Source organism: Eretmochelys imbricata, chromosome 3 (genome assembly GCF_965152235.1).
Source record: "Eretmochelys imbricata isolate rEreImb1 chromosome 3, rEreImb1.hap1, whole genome shotgun sequence".
Lineage (NCBI taxonomy): Eukaryota > Metazoa > Chordata > Testudines > Cheloniidae > Eretmochelys > Eretmochelys imbricata.
This window is the reverse complement of record NC_135574.1, coordinates 120,141,880-120,157,134: the sequence shown is the minus strand read 5'-3', so window position 1 is coordinate 120,157,134 and position 15,255 is coordinate 120,141,880. Positions and strand designations below refer to the sequence as shown.

The window sequence follows — 15,255 nt, the reverse complement described above, 5'->3', positions numbered from 1 at the left end:
ATAGTATGGGGCAGTGCTGAAGTACACAGCCCTGGAAAGAGCCTGAGGAAGTGTTGTAGGAAACAAAAGAGAGTCACTTATTAAACATTCCCTAGGGCTCCCCAGTGGCATATTTAAAGGGAATAGCATACTTTTCCTGCATAGCCAGCCATCACTGGGTACCAGTGCACAGGGGAGGTGGACCCCTGGCTCCACTCTTCCTTGCCCACTCTTTATCCTCCTTGGGGGGAAGGTTCTGGGGTGCAGCCCCTGTGCTCCCCCAAGCGCCTGGACAACACTTGTGGCCAGTCCTTACACAGGCCCTGAAGGTAGGGTGAAGAAGGAGGCTTTACTCCCTTCTGTGCCTCAGTGCAGCCACATAACTGCAGGGGGCAATCTAGCTCTCAATGTATTGAACTATGTATTTAATCAAGACAGTTCTGGTCTCTCCTCTCCATTTTTGTTTAACAATAGGCTTGAATGTGAGTGCTTCAGGGTTTCCTTTTAAGTACTATTACTTTGCAAACTGGACACCATCAAATTAGGCCTGAATCAAGACTGGGAGAGGTTGGGTCATTACAAAACCTAAACCTATTTTTCCCTATACTAATTTCCCCCCACTGTTACTCGCACCTTCTTGTCAACTGTTTGAAATGGGCCACTCTCATTACCACTACAAAAGTTATTTTTCCTTCCTTGGTATCCTGATGTTAACTGAATTGTCTCATTAGACTGACCTCACACTTGGTAAGGCAACTCCCATCTTTTCATGTATTTATACCTGCTCCTGTATTTTGCACTCCATGCATCTGATGAAGTGGGTTCTAGCCCACGAAAGCTTATGCCCAAATAAACCTGTCAGTCTCAAAGGTGCCACAAGGACTCCTCGTTGTTTCTATTACTAGCAAGTGTGTCTTCAAGATCTTGTTATTACAGCAATCTCTTCTGACACTAACACCTTCACAGAATGCAATGTCATCAGTATTTGACATCCCTCTCTCTGAAAAAACAGTCCAGTCCTATTCTACACTCCCACCCCAGCTTAGTTAACCAAGGAGTTCTTACTTTGCGTGCCTTAGCAGCTAACAAAACAGGCTAATGATTAGAATAGACTGTATCTCTCTGCGCTGCAGTTATTTTTAATTTGTGCAGTTTGCCAAGCAACCATTTCAAAATTCACAACATCTTTGACTGAAGTCAAAGAAGTCACCCTCTCTACCTTATAAGTTCCAAGTAACACACATTGCTTTTTTTGGCCTGAGGGTGGAAAGAGAAGTCCTGACAGGAGCTAGGGTTACATTTTGAACTGATGTACAGCTCATGTAATCCAGCTGACCTCACAGGATGTAGGCCAGAGCAGCAACTAATCTCTGATGCAGTTTTCTTAAATTCTACTCACCCCTTCACCATAAGGAAGTAAATTATTTGACAGCTAAGTAAAAAAACATGTTCATTTTTCACTATCACTCATCATAGGGAGGGAAGGCATGTAGATTTAGTGCCTCCGCTGATAGATGTTAATGACAGTTTTGCAAAGCTGCCCTACTGTTTAGTTCATTGAACCTCTTATTTATTCAGAGGAACTGTATGATTATTCCAAACAGTGCTCCTCAGGTTGGGTAGCATTATGTGTTCCTTGTTTTCAGTGTGTAGTGGCTTTAGCAGGGGTCAGATCCTCAGACGAAAGCGGGCATTGTAAACATTTAACAAGGAAATACCGTGTCCATTTGGTCCTCCCTCATAATAAATTAACAATGACTTCCTGTACTCAAGCCCAGCTGGCAGAAGTTGGAGCGACTCCATCTCTTAGGTTAAATGATAGATTTTGATGAATCAATGATCAGCATCGCAGAACTCCCCCATAAAGACGGTGCTTGATAAAGCTGGGCCTCCCCTTTGACAATACAGCAGGCGATATTTCACTGTTTAGACTGGGCTGTCCACAGTGCAGCCACTGGAGTCCCAGAATGCATCCTGCAACTGCCCTCCAATCCACTGCAAGCTAGGTTGTAATGGGCTTGACATGGATGCAAGGTGGGAATGATGGTAGGATGCACAACCCCCCTCCGAGATTCTCCAGGGCAGTGGGGCAAGTACATCTCCATACTATTCTCCAACATAGAGCTGTGCCTTATGGGCACAAACTAGCCCTATATCTCAGATACAGAGGTATGACTCATGGAGACAAGGGTTTCTAACAGGAGAGACCTCAAGTCCACTCTTCCATTCTGAAGGCTTTGTCCCTGGTCTCTGGTTGTTTTATCATTACTGGGGTATTTATCCATCAATAAATATCTATTCATGTATGAAGGAATATATAATTATAAGCAATGATTAGGGTTATGTTCATTTATTTTTTGGTAAGAAATACAAGTTAAGTAAACCCCTTATATCAACGGGGTTTGTAATTGTTTTTTCCCCACACCTTGTCCCATCACTCAAAAAAAATAATCATGTTCTACAAGGAAAAGGAGGAATACAGGCAGATCACTATCCATTCAGAAGTCATCTCTGCTAACTGCATCACAGTTATGACCTATGCTAAGAGGAAATTTATGGCAACTCAGATACAACTGTGCGGTGAACTGTTGGCAAACACCGAGGGCCTGATTGTCCACCGCCTTGCACTTTGTGTAGTTATTCACACCTCTGAAAAGCAGGTGTAAAATTATCTCATTGTTCTGTCACTAAAAAGCAGGAGGCTGGTTCAATTACGTTTGGCCCCTAAGAGCCATTTTAGTTTCCTTCCTTCTTAACTCCAGCTCTGAAATTCCTAGACACTGCATACCTATTGTGCCCTGACAATTCCTGTCAAGTCATTTATAACATACTGAAAGCATTACCCTCAGTGACATACAGTTAACATAACAGCTAATCAAAGAGACTTTAAAACCCTTGTTGCATTAACTTCTGATTGGTTTTCTTCTCTCCCTTCTGGCTAAGATCAAGTGCAGTATCTGATATGTCATCAGTTAGGGGACTATATTTTGTAGAAAATGTCAATGATTTAGAAAGGCTTTTCCATCCATAATGATTATGATCGCCTTTGCACTTCAGTGTTTTTGTCCTTTTCTATAAACCGTTCTCAGTGAAGAGAATGAGGCAGCTGAGTTTGCACACCTTAGAGGACATTAACTAAACTTCAATTAACCTGAGGTTTCAGCTAACTGCCATTCATTCAGCTGTATTTATGCTGCAGTAAATTTATAACACTGCTATAAGGACCATGCCAAGGACAGACAGTCTTTCCCTGATCTGAACGAAAGTAGAATTCTCTTCTTATTTCTGAGCATAATCCATGACACATGCTATACTGAACAAGCTTTTAACTCCTACACTTCAGTCCATTTTACACCACTGTTCTATTCTGCTTCATCTTGCATTGACACTTACGTGTTTTTTGCCACCACAGAATACAGTGTCACTTCTGGGACTGGTTGAAATGTCTTCTCCCTGCTTGTAATACCTTTTGGTAAAAACGTCATTGTTGTCCAACGCCCCATTGATGAGTTGCTGAAAGCTTGGTATATTTTTTATCTGTAAGAGACGTAGCACTGAACTTCCATTCATTTGTTTTGTTAAGTCAAGTGCCCGGTGTTTCCTGCCCTCCTCCCCCTTGTGTTCTGCCACATAAATATACAGACCATACCTACAATTCACATATGGGTGTGCCTATTTTGGGACACTGTTTGACTAAGGAAAAGGTCTATAACTACATTTTATTTGTAGACACACTGGTTGATCCATTGCTGCTCCACCCGGTCCATAGTATACCCCTAATCTTGTGTGGTGGACATGCCATTATCCACCATATGATGATTGCTAACATGTCAACTACAATTAAAGGTAATTACTGTAGCAGTGTATTAATAAAAGGCTTCATTAAGACAACTCCACCCCCACCCCCAAAATCCTGGCAGTTTGCCAAAAGAACTCTTCCTCCAGGAAATTACAAATTGTATGCTGCAGCAGATATGGCATATGCCTGTCTCCACCTATATGAAGAAAGACCGGAATGAACGTAACTTGAACGTGTTCTACAAGGATGGACTGACAAGTCTTACTTTAGCCATGACTCCAGAGAAAGGCTGAACATTCAATGTTTGTTTAACTGTAACTTTGCTATAGTCCAGAATGAGGGAGTTCCAAGCAGCACATCTTTAAATTCCACTCCCCACACGAAAATTCTGACTGTGTGGGCAAAATTAAGAGATGAGGTAGGATTCCTCAGTGTCTCCTGTCCATCTGCCTCTGTTCTTCCAAGAAAATACAGTCTGTGAAACACACTTCATCAAGGGAATGGGCGGGGGGAGGGAAACAGCAGTAGGAAAGAAGGAAAAGATCACTTTGGATTAAATATTTGTTTGAAGAAACACTTTAGTGGAGTTTACTACCAAAGGACTAGTGAGACTATTCCTGCCTGAATGAACCAACAACATTAGTGAGAATTATTTGCACACAGGGAGGGGATAACATGCCCTTAATAAACACAGGGATTTCCTGTACTACTAGTAGAAAGACCTACAAAAATGGCCATTGATGAAGATGAAATGGTGAGATTAATTTGAAAACAGACCTCATTCTGAACACCAGGTTATGCACAATCCAAGCCATTATACTTCTCTACCGCGCTAAATACAAAACAATCATAAAGATGATGGACAGGGCAATGTTAATACCAGTGCTAAGGTTAGAAAAGCACATAGACCTCTACCCCAATATAACGCTGTCCCCGGGAGCCAAAAAATCTTACCGCGTTATATCGAACTTGCTTTGATCCACCAGAGTGCGCAGCCCCACCCCCCCAGAGCACTGCTTTATCGCATTATATCCGAATTCGTGTTATATCGGGTTGCGTTATATCAGGGTAGAGGTGTAAAAAAGGGACAAAATCAGAAAGGCTGAGGCACAAAGTAAGTTACACCTAGCAAGGGACATAAAAGGCAATAAGAAGTAGTTCTTTAAATAGGTTATGAGCAAGAGAAAGATGAAGGCCAGTGTAGGTCCTCTACTTAGTGAGGAAGGAGAGCTAATAACGTATGACAACAAGAAGGGCTGAGGTGTTGGTGCCTATTTTGCTTCAGTCTTCATCAGTCAGCCTAACCTTGATGCCTGGAAATAATACTGGGACAAACTAACAAGAGTAAAAATAAATTTTTACTGCTTTATGTCATCAAAGCAAGGAGGCATGTCTAAGAATACACAGGGATCAGATCTGTTGAGTAAGAAGGTGCCATTTTGATAGTCACTCTTCAGCGTAGAACTGCAGTTTAAGATCACTTTAAGAGTTCTGGCAGAGAGAATGCAAACAGTGTGATCGGGGGAAAAAAGAAAGGCGGTAACCTGGTTTACAAAGATAAAAAGAAACTAGGAAACCACAGAGGGAATAACAGATGAGGCATTTTGATAACAAACAGGCTACACAGTGAAGTGTAAGAACTGATGGACACTGCCACTAGAACTATCAAAAGGAAGACAAAGATCAGAACTAGAGATAATGCTAGGAAAAAGTAAGACAGGGGCACAACAGCTCACAGAGATTAAAAGTAAATTTAGGGATCACAGAGCATGAATGCTCAGAGCCATAAAATAGGGGTGGGGAAAAAGGTGTGAGTAAAAACTTCAACCAGAAATAGAAAATCTAGATTGCAATCATGACATCCAAAATAGAAGATCAACCAAAACTTCACCCAAATCAGCCAAAACTTCAGCAGAGGCTTGGGTTTTTCAGTTACAGGGACATTAGAAATTCCTGTTCTCCAAGAGCAGAGCTCCGACAACAGAATCAAGAAAAATGTTACCTTTCTATATCCCTAATACAAAGTGCTGACGTACCTTATCACCCTAAAACCTTTAGAATTTATAGCCAATTGCAAAATCCAGACATATTGTTTGGCAAACATATCACTGGGAGATTTCAAACTATAGAGACCTCATTCATCTATAAAACACAATAGGATGTGTGTTTAATGTGCAATGAAAGCATGGTTAGGGTGTGTAGAGAATGTCAGTATATAAACTCCTTCCTTATTGCTTCTCAGTGTAGTGAAACACAGCAATGATTTTCCAGTGAAACCAGATAGATGAGGAAACACTGGGGATGTGGTTGGTCACACACAACTGGCATAGAACTAAAAGGAAGCACTGCGGTGATTAACCTATCTATCTTTTTCCATAATATTTATAATATAGTTTCAATGCATCCCATAAAAATAAACACCACAGAAATAATTTGCTTCATTTTCTAAACTACTTAGGATTTGTTGTACCAGGTCAGATCATTGGTGCATTAAGTCTGGCATTCTGACACCGACACCAGCCAATTCCCGATGCTTTAGTGCAGGGGTGGCCAACCTGTGGCTCCAGAGCCACATGTGGCTCTTCAGAAGTTAATATGCAGCTCCTTGAATAGGTACTGACTCCAGGGCTGAAGCTACAGGTGCCAACTTTCCAATGTGCCGGGAAGTGCTCACTGCTCAACCCCTGGCTCTGCCACAGGCCCTGCCCCCACTCCACCCCTTCCCGCCCCCTCCCCTGAGCCAGCCGTGCCCTCACTCCTTCCCCTCCCCCTCAGAGCCTCCTGCACGCCACGAAACAGCTGATCAGGAAGTGCAGGGAGGGAGAGGTAGGCATTGATCGGGGAGGCTGCCGGTGGGTGGGAGGCACTGGGAGGGGGGTTGGGGAGCTGATGAGGGGCTGCTGTGGCTCTCCTCAGCAAATTGCCCAACAAGTGCCAGGAATGGCGTGGAAGAGACATAGTTCAGTCTGCTCTGTATCAGTAGGGGATGAAGGAGGGCCAGCAGATGGACTGGGAGAGCAATCGGAGCAGCCTATTGGCTAGTGTAGAGTGTGTACCAAGCAGCCCCAGGAGAGCTTGTGAGCTACACGCACTCCTGGTGTTCCCCGTTGGAGCAAGGTGGCTCCATGCAAACTAGCCCTTAGCTCTGAGCTGAGACTAAGGCTGGAGAATTTCAGCCAAAAAGAAGAATTACTGGAAGAGTTAAAAAAGGAGGAGATCCAGTGGCCATCTCAAAGTAACCTTAACTAGCTTCCACTACTCTAATAAAGCCAGTACTGTATCACGACAATCACCAGTCCTCTAATCATATTCCAATCACAAAACAGCCCTTAAAACTATAATGACTATGTATAATGAATTGCATACCCTGTTTGCAATATCGATGGCCGTGTCAGACTGACTCCTCCTTTCCTTCCTCCGTTCCATGTCCTGCCCGTAATCTGTAGTTAGGAGACTTTTGTCAGCCCTCATATCATTCTGGGACTTTGAGATCTCTAAAATGAATACAAGGAAAGAGGGGCACATTTATAATGAACATTGTCAGCAAATCTGGAGATGTATGAAGCTAATCCTATGCCTTTCAGATCTTTTAGATTACAGATCTACTATTGATTACCTGAGAAAAAGAAACAGATGGGAAAGCAAGTACCTGTCCCATTTTGTGTAACTGCATTCTGCCTACCTAAATTCCCCTTGCAGTCTCAACTGGAAAAGATATTCTTCACTCCTTGTTCTCAGCTACCGTGTATTTTTGCTGTATGCTATCAAACAGAGTTTCATCGCAGAGGTGCCTGCATTTCAGAAGCGGGTAAGAGGATGATCCCTACATATAGTTTAGATATTGATCTGTAAAGTGCTTTGAGTTCCTTTGGGATAAAAGGCACTACACAAATGCAATACCATTATGATCATTTACGGGAGTGCTACAGTGGAAATTAGGAAAATGGGGAGTCAATTAAAATGGATACAAAATATGGAAGAAAGTGGAAACATTTTATATTCAGGCCCCAGACCAGCACAAATGTAACCATATGCATGATTTTAAGGATGTAAGTACCCCCACTGACTTCAAGGGAGGAGGAGTCTCATTAGAAAGAATTCAGAGTGGTAGCCATGTTAGTCTGTATCACCAAAAACAAGGAGGACTCCTCACTAGAAAGGCGTGATTAAGAGGAAAGATGACAGAAAGGAGGCAAGAGACTAGTGCCAAGTTACTCGGGTCTAGTTTCATTTTATAATCCTTGGGATAAGGATACTGCTCTAGCCATGAGGGACAAAATTTACAACTGCGCCCAGTCTGTGCAGCAGGCAATGGATTAGTAAAAATATATGCAAACAGTGGGGTCTCTGGTCTTCATAAGGGTCGGAGCTTGTTCTCTTCTGGCTATTGCTCTCTTTTGTTATGCACCCGGGGCCAAATTCTGCCCTCCAGTAGGTGCAGGTTGTTCCATATACGTATCCAAAGCCTAAACTTGCACTCTAAAATTACTGAAGAAGAGAGAATAGCAATAAGTCAAAGAGGAAAATGAGAAGGACAAAGAATATCAGGATTAAAGATGGACTGACGGGAGAGGATGACTTTTAAAAACACATACAGTGACAGGAAGATAGAATGAGGGAGAAAGGGAAGGGAGAGGTTTTTTAAAAAAACTGAGAGGAAAGAGAAAGACAATACTATATCCCTCCTTCTGAGAGTGATCAAAGAAGGGCAATCTGTGACAAGTTCACTTGGGGAGGGGAAGATGGAGAATACAGTGGTTACCACAATAGAAAGTTGGCATATTCCACGCCACAATAGTTGAGTTTGCTGCAGTAATTTCAGGTTTTATCTCCACATATCTGAACTGTTGCATTTGTTTAAAAAAAACTCACCTTCATATATAGTCTTTTTGCTACTTAGCAAGAAAAGAGAGAGTGCTCAGTTGGGATCATCAGTTGCTCAGCTTGTTAAAAAAATCTGAGGGAATTCTGATGGAAAATGAGACATGCCTTATAAATATTTGTTGGTCTTAGCAGCAGTCACTAACAGACCCTTCACTTGTAACCACTTGTGGCTCAAATTTAAATGGCAAAGCACTGAAGGATACTTACTTTTCATATTTGTGGCAAGAGATAGAAACAAGTTTTCCACAGACTTATTAAAACTTTTAGATTGGCTGATTTCCTGCAATTGAGAGAAAAAAAATTAAGAGATAAAATAAAGAACTGTGTTTTCAAAGCTTCCCATGTTCACGCGCCTTTAGAAATTGCAAAAATAGCATATGTGTAAGATTGCCCAGGGCTATCATTTCTGTAGCATTTATAAGCACATATTTTTGTACTACATGTAAATATTAGCACCAAAGTATCTGGTTGGGGAAGGGGGTGGCTCTTTCAACTGAGTTCTTTTGCACTACCAGCAGAAAACTCTGCAGGAAATTTCTATATTGCTTTCATAAATATAAACAAATGACATAGCTGATTATTTTTTTTATAATACTGTTTGCATTTACATTAAGGTAAGAAAGAGTCTGGCAGTCTGGATTCAGAGGATCCTCACAAGGATTGGAAGTAGAGCTAGTGAAAATTTTTCATCAAAATCAATGGGATTTAAGCATATGTATAAAATTAAAGATGTGCTTAAGTGCTTTCCTGAGCAGGGAAGGGCTGCTGAATTAGGGCACCAGAGCCTAATCCAGAGCCCTATGAAGTCAATGGTAGTCTTCCAATTTATTTCAATGGATTTTAGATCCGATCCTAATAATCCACCTGCTAGAAACTGTGATGAAATTGTAACCACCAAAATCATTCTGCTCTTCACTCATTTATACAAACACCACATGCAAAGTTTTCATTACAAATGGCTACATAACATGCACTAAAAAGTTGGTGACTAATCTAATATGTCCCTAAGAGACCAACTCCTCAGAAAAAGGAACGAGACAAAGGAAATAAAAGCATCATTTATATAGCAACAAATTCCTAAACAATATTACAAGTTGTTGCTATTTGCTACACTTCTGCGGCTGGCCCTTTCCACTGAAAGAGCTCTTAGATATCTGCACATATATACATTACCATTGCAGTGTTTCCCCTAGTGGTTTCCGTGAAAGGAGGGGGAGTAGGAGGAACCACAGAAATTTTACTAGGAAGTTAGGAGAAAAGAAACAATTAACATATTTTTCACAAGGCTCTAATATCTACAGCTTTCCCAACCTCTTTCTTTGTTTCTTCTCTTTCCTCAGAGGAGCCACCTCTCTCCTGCAACCTAAAGATCTTGGATGAGTCTATGCTACGCTTCTTACAGGCTCAGCAAAGAACTTGCAGCCACAGGAGTGAGGGCTAAAGTGGCTTTGCACCCTCCTGATCCTTAGCTGCTCCAGCCAGTATAATTTAGACTGACCTGAGGGCCTATTTAAGTCACTGCAGCCTCCTTGGGCTGCCCTATGGTCACCAGTGCATACTATACCCCCACCCCACCCCACCCCGCCCTACCCTGCTGACTCCAGCGTGCATGCATCTTCCTGCCATCAATATCAGCAAATGTTGCCCGTTTTTTCATGTTCTCTGTGTAGATATATCTTCCTACTGTATTTTCCACTGCACGCATCCAATGAAGTGGGTTTTAGTTCATGAAAGCTTATGCCCAAATAAATTTGTTAGTCTCTGAAGTGCCACACGTACTCCTCAGTTTTTTTGCTGATACAGACTAACACAGCTACCACTCTGAAACCTGCCATCTACACCAGTTTGTGAGAGGATCCTCAGAAATCAGCCTTATGGCCGTCTTCCATGGTTCCTGTGCTGGAGGGATTCACCCCAGCTGGAATTGGGGCTTTTAGAGCACTTTTATTCTACCCCAACCCCTTCATGCAGCATAAAGGGGCCAGATCAGGGGCAATGATCTGCTCCTTGATCCTGTCCTCTTAACACAATCAAAACCCCCAATGCAGACAGTGCACTTCCCCGTGCTTCTACTCTGTTCTATCTAGATACTTATATGATCATCCTCACCATTGTATCCGACCATCCACAGGTTCTCTGGTGATGCACCTATGCCCCACCAGAAAGCCTCAGTTTGGTCTATGATTTGTATCTATTCTTATTTACTCATTCTAAAGGAACAAGATTCCTTTAACAGAATATACACTGCTTACACTTAGGTGCACCTTGACAAATAGGGACCTTCCTGTCTTATATTTACTTAAAAAATAACAATAGGCAAAATCTCCAGTCAGTTAACTGCATGTTTGTACCATTACTGTTTTTCCTGCAATGATTTTCAACCGACATCATTTACACAGAGCCTGTAAATGTGAAAAGCACTGGAGAAAAAGTTTACAGCAAAATACTGTATGCTTCCCTGAATTTCCAATAAGCTAAAGCAAGGAAACTGTCCAGCTAAAAGTAGGATTCTTTCTACTCTTTCTATAGAATGTACAAAGCCAAAAAGAGTGGCAATCTTTCTATAGTACTCTAATTGCATTCCAAACTTTTTTAAATCTTGAGATTTGCCGTCTTGGTAATCAGAAAACTTAAGCAGCAAGCTGTTTGGTATTATAAAATATGTTCATTGTATTGTAGTCTCAGTGCCCTAGGACAATTTGTCCTTCTACAAGTCTTACCTCAGTTTTTGATAAGATTTCAAGAGCTTTGCACCAGCTGTTTCGTGTCTACCTATGAAGCAAGAAAATAATGTAGAGGTCATTTTGTAGCAATAACAGTAATCAGCACTTAGATAACAATTTTCAGAATCAAGGTGCTTTCAGGCACCGGACTTAATATATAAAAGCTCGAGAGGATGTAAATCACTATAGGTGAAATTAAACCCAGTGCAACAGACCACCGCAAGCCCTAAGCACCACTTAAATCTCACCTAAGCCAAAAACTGTTTTATTAGCTTACCTCACCCTCTCTTCAGAGGTAGTTTGGCAAGACTAAAGATGCTAATAACAGAAGTGTAGGACTGCAAGGGACCTCAAGAGGTCATCTAGTCCAGTCCCCTGAACTCAAGGAAGGACTGTGTAATAACTAGATCATTTCTGAATGGTGATTGTCTAACCTGTTCTTAAAAACCTCCAATGCCGTAGATTCCACAACCTCTGCAGGCAATTTGTTTCAGTGCTTAATTACCCAGACAGGAAGTTTTTCCTAATGTCAAATCTAAACCTCCCTTGCTGCAATTTAAACCCATCGCTTCTTGTCCTATCCTCAGACATTAACGAGAACAATTTTTCTCCCTCCTCCTTGTAACAACCTTTTATGTACTTGAAAACTGTTATCATGTCCCCTCTCAGTCGTCTCTTCTCCAGACTTAACAAACCCAATTGTTTCTATCTTTCCACACAGGTCATGTTTTCTAGACCTTTACTCATTTTTGTTTCTCTTCTCTGGACTTTCTCCAATTTGTCCAGATCTTTCCTGAAATATGGTGCCCAGAACCGGACATGATACTCCTGTTGAGGTCTTATCAGCACAGAGTAGCGTGGAATAACTAATTCTCATGTCTTGCTTACAACACTCCTGCTAATACATCCTAGAATGATGTTTCCTGTTGACTCATATTTATCTTGCAATCCACTACAACTCCCAGATCCCTTTCCACGGTACTCCTTCCTAGGCAGTTATTTCCCATTTTGTACATGTGCAATTGATTGTTTCTTCCTTAGTGCATTTGTCCTTATTGAATTTCAGACTATTTACTTCAGAACGTTTCTCCAGTTTGTTCAGATCATTTTGAATGTTTATCCAATCCTGCAAAGCATTCGCAACCCATTGCAGCTTGGTATCATCCACAACTTTTATAAGTGTATGCTCTATGCCCATTATCTATATCATTTATGAAGATATTGAACAGAACCAGACCCCGGACTGAACCCTGCAGGACCCCACTCGATATGCATTTCCAGCTTGACTGTGAAAAACCTCTCATAAATACAGAAAAGTAATCTTATCTGATTCCCAGATACTGGGCCTATCTATCTAAGATACTTATATGTATATATATATCACCATAGTATCTGAATACTTCACAACATTTTAATGTATTTATCCTCACACTCTTGCATGGTAGGGAAGTACTATTATCCCCATTTTACAGAAGGGGAATGGAGGGCAGGTCTTCACTTAAAATGTAGGATCAGCGCTTAAATGAAGATGCTCCTTCACCAATGGGAGACAGCTCTCCCACCAGTGTAATTAATCCACCTCTCCGAGAGGCAGTAGTTATGTCATACCCCTGAGCAATGTAGTTCTACTAACATAAGTCTGCAGTATAGATCTGGCCTGAGGCACAGATCTAAGTGACTTGCCAAAGGTCACACAGGAAGTCTATGGCAGAGCAGGGAATAGAACCAGGGTCTCCAAGTCCGAGGCTAACCAATACAAGACAATCCTTCTTCTCTAGGGTGCTAAGTGGAGGTAAATGGGACCTGAGTAGTGCATAGGCGTTGTGCTGACCCACTGTACAGAAGTAAATATGACCTATAAAACATAAACACTGTGAAAAGTAGTGCAAATGAACAGACAGAAAAGTAATACTCATGGAAGCACTTTCAATGTGATTTTGAAAAGGTCTTTTCATTTTTCACACGATACATTTGAACAATTATGAATATGCACCAATGACTCACAAACAAAAAAGAGACTGTGTATAAAGCTTGGGTCATCCAACCAGGGAGCAGAAACAATGACATGACTTAGATGACCAATCACAATTCTTTAAGAACAACAATCATAAGTGCTTTATCACTCACGAACAATTAGAGTCATAAAAATCACAAACAGACAAAAGTTGTAAACTAAAATAATTTAATAAATGGAAAATAGCAAGTAACTGGCTCATTGCTAAGTCACTGTTAGCAATGTCAGCATGTCACTAGTAATATTGCTCTAAGAGCAATGTGAGTATTGTGGTCTGTTGTAGAAGACATCATTAACAATAGAGGAGGTAACACCTTTTAACAGTTGGGTTTGGTGGTAGTAATAATTTTTTCTAAATGTTATAAAGTTTACCAAGTGTCCTGAATTTGATGCTCAGTTTACCACAAGGACAATTATCATGAGTAACGTCCGGTATCTGGGTTTATTGCTGCTTTAGCCCATTACAGTAGAGCCTCAGAGTTAAGAACACCCAAGTTACAAACTGACCAGTCAACCACAGACCTCATTTGGAACGGAAGTACACAATTAGGCAGCAACAGAGACAAAAAAGCAAATACAGTACAGTACTCCGTCAAACATAAACTACTCAAAAAAATAAAGGGAAAGTTTAAAAAAAAAGATTTGACAAGGTAAAGAAACTGTTTCTGTGCTTGTTTCGTTTAAATTAAGATGGTTAAAAGCAGCATTTTTCTCCTGCATAGTAAAGTTTCAAAACTATTAAGTCAACATTCAGTTGTAAACTTTTGAAAGAACAATTGTAATGTTTTGTTCAGAATTACGAACATTTCGGAGTTACACACAACCTCCATTCCCGAGGTGTTCGTAACTCTGAGGTTCTACTGTAATTTACTATTTAGTAAAAGCAGCTAAATGCTTTTATGAAGGTTGGTTGTTTAAGCTGCTAAAATATTAACAGGAGAAGTGGCATACCGGTATAGCATTTCATTTTTTAAAGCCTATAACATGGAAAGAATAAAAATGTTAGCCATAGTGTATACTAGTAAATTAACCTTGTATTACTCTACCAAGCCAAAAGAGGGCTCTGTCAGTACACTCTTGGAGGATGCATAACTAAGCACAATGCAGTGTTTCAGTTATCCAGAGACCTGATCCTGAAAGGTGACGAATGTCATCAACCACGGTTTACTTCATTGGGAATTGAGAGCACTCAGCACCCTGTAGGACCAGGCCCAATGTCTGAGAAAAAACGGTTACTCGCTTCTTGTAACTGTTGTTCTTCGAGATGTGTTGTTCACGTCCATTCCAACCAGGTGTGTGCGTGCACACGTGCGCGTTGGCTGGAAGATTTTTCCCCTAGCAGCATCTGTCGGGCTGCCCTGGGCGCCCCCTGGAGTCGCCCTTTCATGGCACTCAATATAGAGCCCTGCCGACCTGCCATCCCTTCAGTTCCTTCTTGCTAGCTACTCCGACAGAGGGGTAGGAGGGTGGGTATTGGAATGGACATGAACAACACATCTCGAAGAAAAACAGTTACGAGAAGTGAGTAACCAGATTTTCTTCTTCGAGTGCTTGTTTAATGTCCATTCCATCAGGTGACTTCTAAGCCAAATTCAGGAGGTGGGGTCGGAGCTGTTCACTGATTGGAGTACTGCTTTTCCAAAGGCCGCATTGTCTCTGGCCTGCCAGGTGATTGCATCGTGCATGGCAAAAAAGTGTGTATGGAAGACCACGTTGCTGCGCTGCAGATTTCCTGGGTGGGAACTTGAGCCAGGAATGCCATCGATGAAGCCTGGGCCTTGGTAGAGTGCGCAGTGATCGGAGGCACGAGGACCCCTTCCAGGTTTGTAGCACTTGCTGATACAGGCCAAGATCCA

The 15,255-nt window shown here is 41.6% G+C and overlaps 1 protein-coding gene across 3 annotated transcripts in view; it reads right to left on the bottom strand.

Annotated features, from left to right (window-relative positions):
- SYTL3 (synaptotagmin like 3) overlaps positions 1–15,255 on the bottom strand; it is a 67,011-nt gene that overhangs the window by 15,207 nt on the left and 36,549 nt on the right. For all 3 annotated transcript variants that reach the window (XM_077813279.1, XM_077813280.1, XM_077813281.1), the window contains 5 exons: positions 11,383–11,434; positions 9,836–9,902; positions 8,870–8,942; positions 7,145–7,272; positions 3,373–3,516 (listed from right to left, as the gene is read on the bottom strand). In XM_077813279.1, the coding sequence (XP_077669405.1) occupies positions 3,373–3,516; positions 7,145–7,272; positions 8,870–8,942; positions 9,836–9,902; positions 11,383–11,434 (464 nt within the window). The remainder of the gene's footprint in view (positions 1–3,372; positions 3,517–7,144; positions 7,273–8,869; positions 8,943–9,835; positions 9,903–11,382; positions 11,435–15,255) is intronic.